General features: G+C 44.0%; 3 protein-coding genes across 5 annotated transcripts; 1 reads left to right on the top strand and 2 right to left on the bottom strand.

The window, feature by feature from the left end:
• Nucleotides 1-86: 86 nt before the first annotated feature.
• Nucleotides 87-1,159, bottom strand: LOC108097312 (MICOS complex subunit MIC27). Its single transcript, XM_017199533.2, has 2 exons — nucleotides 835-1,159; nucleotides 87-771 (listed from the first exon to the last, which is right to left on the bottom strand). The coding sequence occupies exons 1-2, from the start codon at nucleotides 984-986 to the stop codon at nucleotides 234-236; spliced, it is 690 nt and encodes a 229-aa protein (XP_017055022.1). The 5' UTR covers nucleotides 987-1,159; the 3' UTR covers nucleotides 87-233.
• Nucleotides 1,160-1,345: 186 nt separating this feature from the next.
• Nucleotides 1,346-4,038, top strand: LOC108097284 (growth hormone-regulated TBC protein 1). The gene is made up of 3 exons (XM_017199493.2): nucleotides 1,346-2,082; nucleotides 2,164-2,795; nucleotides 2,876-4,038. The coding sequence occupies exons 1-3, from the start codon at nucleotides 2,051-2,053 to the stop codon at nucleotides 3,205-3,207; spliced, it is 996 nt and encodes a 331-aa protein (XP_017054982.1). The 5' UTR covers nucleotides 1,346-2,050; the 3' UTR covers nucleotides 3,208-4,038.
• An 89-nt stretch (nucleotides 4,039-4,127) lies between these two features.
• LOC108097290 (circumsporozoite protein) lies at nucleotides 4,128-5,826 on the bottom strand. Of its 3 annotated transcripts, none has more exons than XM_017199521.2 (5): nucleotides 5,692-5,826; nucleotides 4,972-5,168; nucleotides 4,667-4,910; nucleotides 4,329-4,540; nucleotides 4,128-4,273 (listed from the first exon to the last, which is right to left on the bottom strand). In XM_017199521.2, the coding sequence occupies exons 1-5, from the start codon at nucleotides 5,736-5,738 to the stop codon at nucleotides 4,146-4,148; spliced, it is 828 nt and encodes a 275-aa protein (XP_017055010.1). In that variant the 5' UTR covers nucleotides 5,739-5,826; the 3' UTR covers nucleotides 4,128-4,145. The 3 variants fall into 3 exon arrangements, with proteins under 3 accessions (XP_017055010.1, XP_017055003.1, XP_017054995.1); XM_017199514.2 differs by having other exon boundaries at nucleotides 4,652-4,910; XM_017199506.2 differs by having other exon boundaries at nucleotides 4,640-4,910.
• Nucleotides 5,827-8,855: the final 3,029 nt, after the last annotated feature.

The following is an 8,855-nucleotide window of genomic DNA, read 5'->3' on the forward strand; positions in this document are numbered from 1 at the left end:
CAGCCGAACAATTAATCACTCGAAGATCCATGTGAGTGTCGATTCTGGCCACGGCCCACACACATAAGCGAAGTTACAGCAAGGGGTTTTCACTTTTGGACGCGAGGCCAATTTATTTCTGGCAACAAGAAAAGAGATAACTACTTCCAGCTCGATCACATAATAGGAAAGAATCCAAGCTCCAAACAACTTAAATAGATGCACACTTCACGGCCGAATGGGTTAGATTAGGTTTACTTCTTCTTGGGAAAGATCAGCTCCTTTGCCTCCTCGTACAGGTCACCGGCCAAAAACTTAAGATCCTCCAGCGAGGTGGGGAACTTCTGGATGGGTTCGATGGGCACCTCCTCGCCCGGCTTCACGCCCTTGATGAAGTTATAGGCCACAGCGAAGATCTTGCGGCCTTCGTACAACACCACGCGGCAATTCTCCTCTGCCTGGCGAGGATAGCACAAGGAGGCCACTGCTCCTGCTCCAATGCCGGTGTAAACCACCTTCTTGATGAAGCCTCCGCGGGCGGCGAAGATAAATCCGGCTAGACCTCCCACCACGATGGCTCCGCTTCGATGAAGGGAATTCTGGGGTTCGTTGAGGAGGTCAATGGTTGATCGGGTGTGAGCCTTGGCCGTTTCGAAGTAGTGTCCCACAACGCCGGCCTGGTCGGAAACAGCTTTGTAGCTCGACTGGACCTCCTCGCGCACAAGACGGACTCCGGCCTCCAGATTCTTGTGTAGCACCGAGTCCTGAGGCTCATGTCGCTCCGGTTTGGGTCTGTAGGAAGGCGAAAAAGATCCAGATTAAAGGAAGAACCCGAAATGAAGCTGGAGCACTAACTCTGTCTTGCGCAAGCTGCCGTAGATGGGCAGTTCGCTGGGCCGGCACACCAGGCTGCAGTCCGCTGCCCCGGAGGCTGGGGTCTGGGGCTCGGGAGCCGCTTTCACGGCCACCGCCGCCATAAGTCCCATCGTGGCCGTCGTGCGTAGCATCTCGGAGATGGATTAAGTGCCTCGCTGGGTCGATCGAAGTGTGTGTACACACGGAATTTAGCCAACTGTTAGGTAAATGCTTGTGTTTTACATCAGTTGTTAGACATTGCGTAATTTGTCAGGGCACGGTACGACCGATTGACGATGCATGGCGCGGAATGACGATATGGCAACGGGTGATTTGTGCAACAGATGTTCACCGTTGTCACGTGTGTCCCTAAAAACATCGGTATGGGGTTAATTGTAGCGTTATAACTAATAAATTTTAAAAATATTATGTTTTCACTTACTATTGTCAAAAAAAAAAACTGTTTTTCATCCATATAAATTGTAGTGTTGTTTTATTTAGTTTCACTTAGCAACGGTTATTTACCGATGAATCACATCACGAGTATCGCAAAGTTGAACTAGTTCTCCTTCCGCCGTTCTGCTAGTTCCTGCCTCTGGTCTCACCAGTCACAAGACGCGAATTTTATTCGCTATAAAAACAAAAATAAACCAACTTAAGCCCACTGATAAGCGGACCAGTAATCTTCAATGAAATCACTACTCCCAGATAAACCACCATCGACCACCTGCAAGTGCGTGCCCAGCGGAGCGGCCCTAATTGCCCGACCCCTCACCTGTGCGTCGGCCGCCCACCCAATTTGGTCGTCGGTCCGTTAATGTTATCAGTTCGAAAGAAGAGGCAGAAACAACAACGAGTGGGCGCGCACAAAAGGCCACCCAGTGCTCAAGGACGAGGCGTAGGCAGAGGTACACGGTGCTCGCAAGGCTAAATTGGCGTATAAATAAATGAAGGGCCCGTTTAAAGGCAATGTTTATTGACGCCTAACTACAAGTTCAATCCGTTGTTGCAGTAGTTGCAGCAGAAGCGGAAGAGGCAAAAGCAGAAGCAGCAGTAACGACGTAACCGCGCATCGTGCGCTGCATGCTAAAAGCCTATATATTTTCGGCCATGCCACGCACGTCGAGCGGCTGACAGGAAATCATCGTGGGCAGCTACCTGGAAAAAACACACACTTATTTATCGTGAGCAATAGTAACTCTAGTCATTAGTTCATATGGATGCTACTACCGCAAGTTCAAAGTTCAGGTGAGCAGACAGTTTATGGCTGGAGTTTTACTTATTTTCACTGATTTCACCGTTTTCTTTATCTTAACCGCGCGTGGTTAGCGATGTGGACGAGTATGGCTTCAAGCGTGGCGAGCACTTCGACTATAGTAACTACTCGAAGTTCATGGACGGCTATCTGAAGACGTTGTCGCGACGTCGAATGAAATGGGAGGCTATACTGCAGCAGAACACCGATCTCACCCAGATGGACCCGAAGCTGAAGCGGTACATCCGAAAGGGCATTCCCGGTCCGTACCGTCCCGACGTCTGGATGAAAATATCCGGCGCCGCCGCTGCCCAGCGCCGCGATCCGGACCTCTTTCGTAACCTGCTGAGCAACGGTCCCTTCGACAAGGAAATCAGCGATTCCATATCAATCGATCTACCTCGTACCTTCCCCGACAATATTCACTTCGATACGAAGAAGCAGCGCCTGTACAATATCCTCATCGCCTATGCCCACCACAACCGGGACGTGGGCTACTGCCAGGGTCTCAACTATATAGCAGGATTGCTGCTGATCGTCACCGACGACGAGGAGAAGTCTTTTTGGCTGCTTAAGCACATTGTGGAGAACATTGTGCCCCAGTACCACTCACACAACATGGCCAATCTTTTGAGGGATCTCGCCGTTTTTCGAGAGCTTGTTATTCGACGGATTCCAGCTGTGAATCGGCAAGTGGATAATTTGGGTGAGTTTTACTTTTGTATTATATCTTTGAAATTATAACGAAATATTTTGAATAAACCTGAAACCTTTGCTTATTTTTAGGCCTTCCCTATCCGGTGATCGCCAGCAAATGGTTCATCTGCATCTTTGCCGAGGTGCTGCCTGTGGAGACGGTGTTACGCATTTGGGACTGTGTTTTTTCTGAGGGGTACAAGATCGTTTTCCGTGCTGCCCTGGCCATGTTCGTAACACACAAGAACGCCATTCTGGCCTGCGACGACATTGCCGCCTTGGCCAACTTATTCCGGGACACAATGATTCAGGACAGCATTGTGACAAACTGTCACAGCTTTATCGAGGCCATGTTCAGTATACGTTTAAAGCGAAGCGAGCTGGAGAGCCTGCGCAAAGTGGCAGTGCTCAATCCGGCTTAAAAAGCCCAGAAGGAGGGGCTTTACGACCAACAGATCAAACAACGGCAACAAAACCAAAAACAAATTGGAGAAGCAATCGAAAAATTCAATTATTAGGAGAGTAGTTCAACCGTGTCACTGTATTCATGTTCATGATTGTGAGTGTGCATTATGTAATCGTTTCTATATAGTACGCATTTGTGTTAGCAGTATAGCCAAATTGTAGCCAAGGCCAAAACATTTCGAGTATTAGCCAACGAAATCAAATCGAGTTACCAAAGCAAAATTTAAAGTGGAACAGAACCGAACAGATTATTTTATCCGCAAATGTATGTACCAATTAAGTAGAAGTTGTAGCCAAATGTTTCTAGTTAATATCTTCCGCATATAGACCTTATTAGGCATGTACATATATATACATGCATAACCATCGGCAGCGCATTTAGCAAATTTTTCACCCAGCAGCAAACTGTTTGTGTTCTAAGTTATCTTGTTGATCGAAGGAGTATTTATTTTCGAGTATCTGTACTTTGATAGGGAGCTATGTAAATGTCTACGTCTAGATAAAACATGTATTTACTTTTATATAAAAAATGCTTTTAAAGTTGTTACATAGTTGACTAACTGTAAAACGTCTGTTAGCCGCAATCGATTTGTCTCGAATCGGTTGCCCAATACTCAATACTATTTACAAAAGATTTATCCTGAAATATGATTTGAGGAATTGATTTGTAACTGCATTATCCCATTGCATTGTGGATTTTGTGCTTGATGAGCCGACATGCTTTTCAAATAAAATACTATTGCTAACTGTTAGTAACTGTAGAAATATATATACAGCCTTAAACTAAATTGTGAGATCAAAATCATAAAGGAAGACTTTGGGAAGATTTTGGGTTTAAAGGGTAAGTGCTTTTAGCAGCTTTGATAGGCTGAGCCTAAAATTTTTCTCTCTACGCTTATGGCATTCCGCAGTGGGCTCCACACAGAGGTTCCGAGGATAAAGCCAACGAAGTGAGCAGAGTTCGCCTGCCGGGATGAACACCCAGGTTCTCCCAGTTGATCCACGAAAGACGAGCAGTTAGATCTGCAAGGCGAACAGTTTATTGACCATTGGTATTCACGCCGAATCCTCTACTCACCACTCGTGTTCCAATTGGCCCGATCAGCTTTTATCTCCCCTCGGAGACACTTTTCCACATAGGTTAAAGGATCGTAGTCAGTTTGAAGAACCTCACGGAGCAAGGATATATACGCGATGGCCAGGCGAAGAGTGTCAATCTTGCTGAGACGTTTCTCGTACGGAAAAGTGGGCACATGGACCCTCAACTCATCGAAAGCTGAATTTATGCTACTGCAAAGCGCAAGAAAAAGAAAAATAAAGAGGAAAGCTCGTTAGTTACAAAATCAAAGTTATAACTTGGGTTTTAGGAAGTTGAAAAATGGAAAAGACCATTTGGTGTACCCAGTTGGGGCGGACCTCTGGATGCGTTTCCTTTCCCGCACATTGGCCGCCTGTCGCTGCATTTTGTAGCTGGACGCTGTGGTACCTCCCACGGATCCGTAACCAGGATTGGGGCCTCCACCGCCGCCTGGAGTAGTTGATCCTCCATTGCCGCCGCCTCCTCCGCTGCTGCTGGCACTAGGGCTATTGCACATCAAGGGTTGGCCGCCACCGGAATTGTGGACTCCCATGGAATTAGTAGACGAATCGAGGAGGTTCTCTGAAATGTTGAATATTATTAATACAAATTTCATCAGAGGCATATTTTTGGAGTTTCTTACCTCCACTGTGCTGCATATAGTGCTGCTGAATATGCCGAAGATTATTCGAGCTGAGTCGCAGTCCGGAGTTGCCGCCTCCTCCTCCTGATCCACTATTACCTCCTCCGGTGGCGCCACCGCCCTGATGCTGGCCCGCATAAATGCAGGAGGGCAGATCGTTGATCAAGTCATCGTCGAAGTTGTGAAAGGGTAAATGACTGCGGGGGAAAAATGGCATTGTTGAATTTATTTAAGTCCTTCTGATCCGAAGAAACTTCAGCAGTATTTATAGCTGAGGGCTTTTGTACTCAAATTAGTGACTTAAAGATTTAAAAAAATTTTTACTTAATACGTAACTGTTACGCTGTGTAACAAAATTGGACTTAAATCTGATTCTTTTATTCTCAGAGTGATATGTTTTGTACGTACATACAAGTGAACCCATAAAAACATTGCTTATTAAAGCGTATCATAAAAAATTTTGATATGTTTTATGAGCTCCAAGAACGAAAATATTTTTTTTGATAAGCCGGGTTTCCGACGGCGCACCCAAAAGTCTATAAAATGTTGGGGCGTGGCCGCACGCTTTGTTATTTCTTCATATTTAAATTAAAAAAAAAAAAACTATTTTGCTTTCATTGTTTCTTATAACCACAGTTGGCGTTAAATCAAAATAAATCATTTAAAATTTTTTTAACAGTTTATACATTTTATTAAAGTTATTTTGCAGAGCCACTGTACCTTATGGGTGGCGAAGAGGAAGAGTCTGGCAATTGATTTCGCGACATTTTCTTTTTAATATTATCACTCGGTCTTAATTAGTTATTAGGATTTTAGATGTATTGCAATTTCCCGACACTTTCCGCACTTCCGCTGTCCAATAAGTTAAAAACTTTAATGAGTCCATCTCCCGGGAATTGCGAGCCTTTTATAGTGTCGCAGATCCAATTGGAAATGCCACAACTCTGGCCAGGAACTTATCAACCCCTAAGTATCCTTGCAGCCAGTCCTGTGCGCCCTCAACTCGATGGGCGGAGCTTGTCAAGTACAGGGTGTCTGCCCCTGCAACCAAAGCGGATGCTGTGGGAAATTCGCTGGTCTTATTTGCCTCCGGCTGCCCTTCGATTGCTGGGCGTAGATACGGAATTGCAGTTAATTATGATAATTGGTATGTCGATGTTTTAACTCTGATCTTGCTATATAATATTTGCTAGCTAGGTTTGATTTTTGCATAAGATTAATAATAATAATATAATAATAATAATAATATTTGAAACTATGCTTTAAAGAATTTTTTTGTTTATTTTTAAAATTAAACTTTGAATTAACACTTAGTAGGAATAAATAAATAAATGGTATACTAGTTATTACTACTACCGAATCCTTGATTTTAATAATATTTATGGTAGAGAATCCTAAAGTCTTATTTACCGACAGTCAGATATTCCAGACACTCCCCCACATATTTAGCTTTAGCTCCAGCTTTCCCTTTGTGCTTCCTTCACCTGTTTTTGACATTCTGCCATTATATTTCGCACAGCAGGAAGCTTTGATGATGGGCAAGGAAAAGAAAAGGCAAACTGAAGATGGGGAAGCTGTTTAACCACAGTTAACCCTACCGTAATGTACCCCCTTTCAAAGTCCATTTTTAGCAACATATGGAGCACGAAACTCTCAATAAAACCTTTTCGATAAGTCTGCCAGTAATCGGAGTGCGATATAGGGGTCCAAGGACCTGTTGATCTGACCCAACTGGGATTTGATTCCCAGGGGATGAGGTGAAATCAGGACGAGAGCAATTAGATCCAAGGCAGATAGAGCTGGTCGCTACATTTCACGGATCATTTAACCAAACCAGAACGAGAATGGAGATCAGCCACCACTCGAAGCCGCAGTCTTTGTCAACAGCCGTCGCGGAGCAATTGTTGAAATTGAATTATGTTTATTTGATGTTTTGGTTTGCTCGCAAATTAGCTACGTCAGAGTTGGGATTGCTCCGCCCAGCCGGGCGACCAGGTCGCGTGTCCTAACCCGAGGCGCGAAAATCCGGAGCATTGCGATCCCGGGAACAAAGGACCGACAATATGTCAGGGCGGATGCGCAAACCTTTTCATTAACAGACAAATTTGCTTGTCGCACGCGTCGGCGCACACTTCGCACACCCCTCGCACCCAGAACTCCGTTCCCTGATGACAGTAATCAGTTTTGATGGAGGGTAAGTGCCCGAATCCGGCGCCGAGTTCGAGTCCGCAACGATTGAGCGGCAGGATAGGATGTGCTGCCGCCAACAAAGCTGACATCCTTAAGTGAAATCTTGTTACCAACCAATGTAAACACGATTGTTAATTTAACTTTTGCAATTGCCGCAGGAAAACCGCCCTACACACTGGTACTTCCCTTGTAGCCTCACCCAAATCCTAACCCTAACTTGTCATCGCACCACAATTAAATTATCGCATTTCAAAACGAGTGCACCGAAGGAAGTGGAAATCGCGGACTGTGGGAAAACCAAAAATAAATAGAACGAATATCCTAAGCCCATTTGATTTGCATATAAGAGTATTACTGGAGAAGTTGTTTCGGTCTAAGCCGTATGGAACAAGCTAATTTGACCTTGAGTAAGTTGGCCAATTTAGTTGTGTGATTTGTGGGAAGAATTAAAAAAAACGTGAGCTGATCAAGTAAATAACTGTACTTTACTCTCAATTAAAAATATATAAATTCCTATCATTTTACGCCGAATTAGACCCACTATCGGTTGGTACAGTTAATAGCTAAGAACACGTAAATTAAGTAAAAACTAAGAAAAAAGTAAAAACCCAAAACTATAATCAAACCAACTTTGTACTTTGAAATCAGATTACTTTCTTTTGAATCTGATATTCAAGTTGATTAACACTAGATTAGGCAAACATCTGCACTTCTTTCATAATAAATAAAACTGATAAGTTCTCCAAGCTATTAAATCAAAGTTCAGTTTTATTCTAAATTTATTCTCCTAGCTTTAGCTTTTTTAGAGAGCGACCCAAGATTATCTGAGATCAGTCAGTTGGCATAATTGAACCAAACGGTTCTCACACACTGCTCAAATAAAGAAAACAGATTGATAGTGTCAAGGAGTTGCAGACGCAGCCATCAACCGCAGAGCACCCCTGCTGAAAAAGCCGACAGGACGAAGGACTCAGCACACAGGACCCTTGTCTGGTTTCTATCGATTAGCGCTTTGCATCCAAACCAGAGCAAATCCATTCTGTGAATCTCTGCGGCGGCACACGACCCAAGTACCAAAGCACTTTTCCACAAGGATAATCCCACCCCACCTTGTTGCGGAACCCCTCCCCTCGTCCTTCGCCCTTCGACCTTCGACCGCAATTCGCTGCGGCTGGTTCCAACTGCCTCGAAGCAATTGTCTGCGAAATTGTTTGTTTATTTTGATGTTGTTTAATGCGTGCAAAGTCCCTGCCATTTCATGCGCTCCGATTCGCCGTGGCCGAGTATCCTGGGAAAAGCAAACATCCTTGGCGCCAGAGGCTGAGGTGAGTTTCGGCTTGAAAAGTGAAAGCTTTTCATCGAGCTTAACAAGGAAACTTGGTGGAAAAACTGTCTTTTCGGTTTGAGCTTTCAAGGCTGATTTTCCTATGCTTTTTATGACAACTTCTTGTTTAAATATTGGCGCGTTTGAAATTGTTTAAATTAACAGCGCTGAATTATTTTTATTAATTAATAACTTCATTATAAATTCAATAATGCGCCATCTTACGGAGTTAAATATAGCTCTGGAATATAAATAAATAAGCCAAAGCTTAAGATTCACAAGAAATATAGCTTATTTGCGTTCGAAAACACGTTAAAAATACCATAATTCAAGAGAAATATTTCGGAAATATCGAGGTTTCTTTCAGGTG

This window comes from Drosophila ficusphila, unplaced genomic scaffold, assembly GCF_018152265.1.
Source record: "Drosophila ficusphila isolate 14025-0441.05 unplaced genomic scaffold, ASM1815226v1 contig_791, whole genome shotgun sequence".
NCBI lineage: Eukaryota > Metazoa > Arthropoda > Insecta > Diptera > Drosophilidae > Drosophila > Drosophila ficusphila.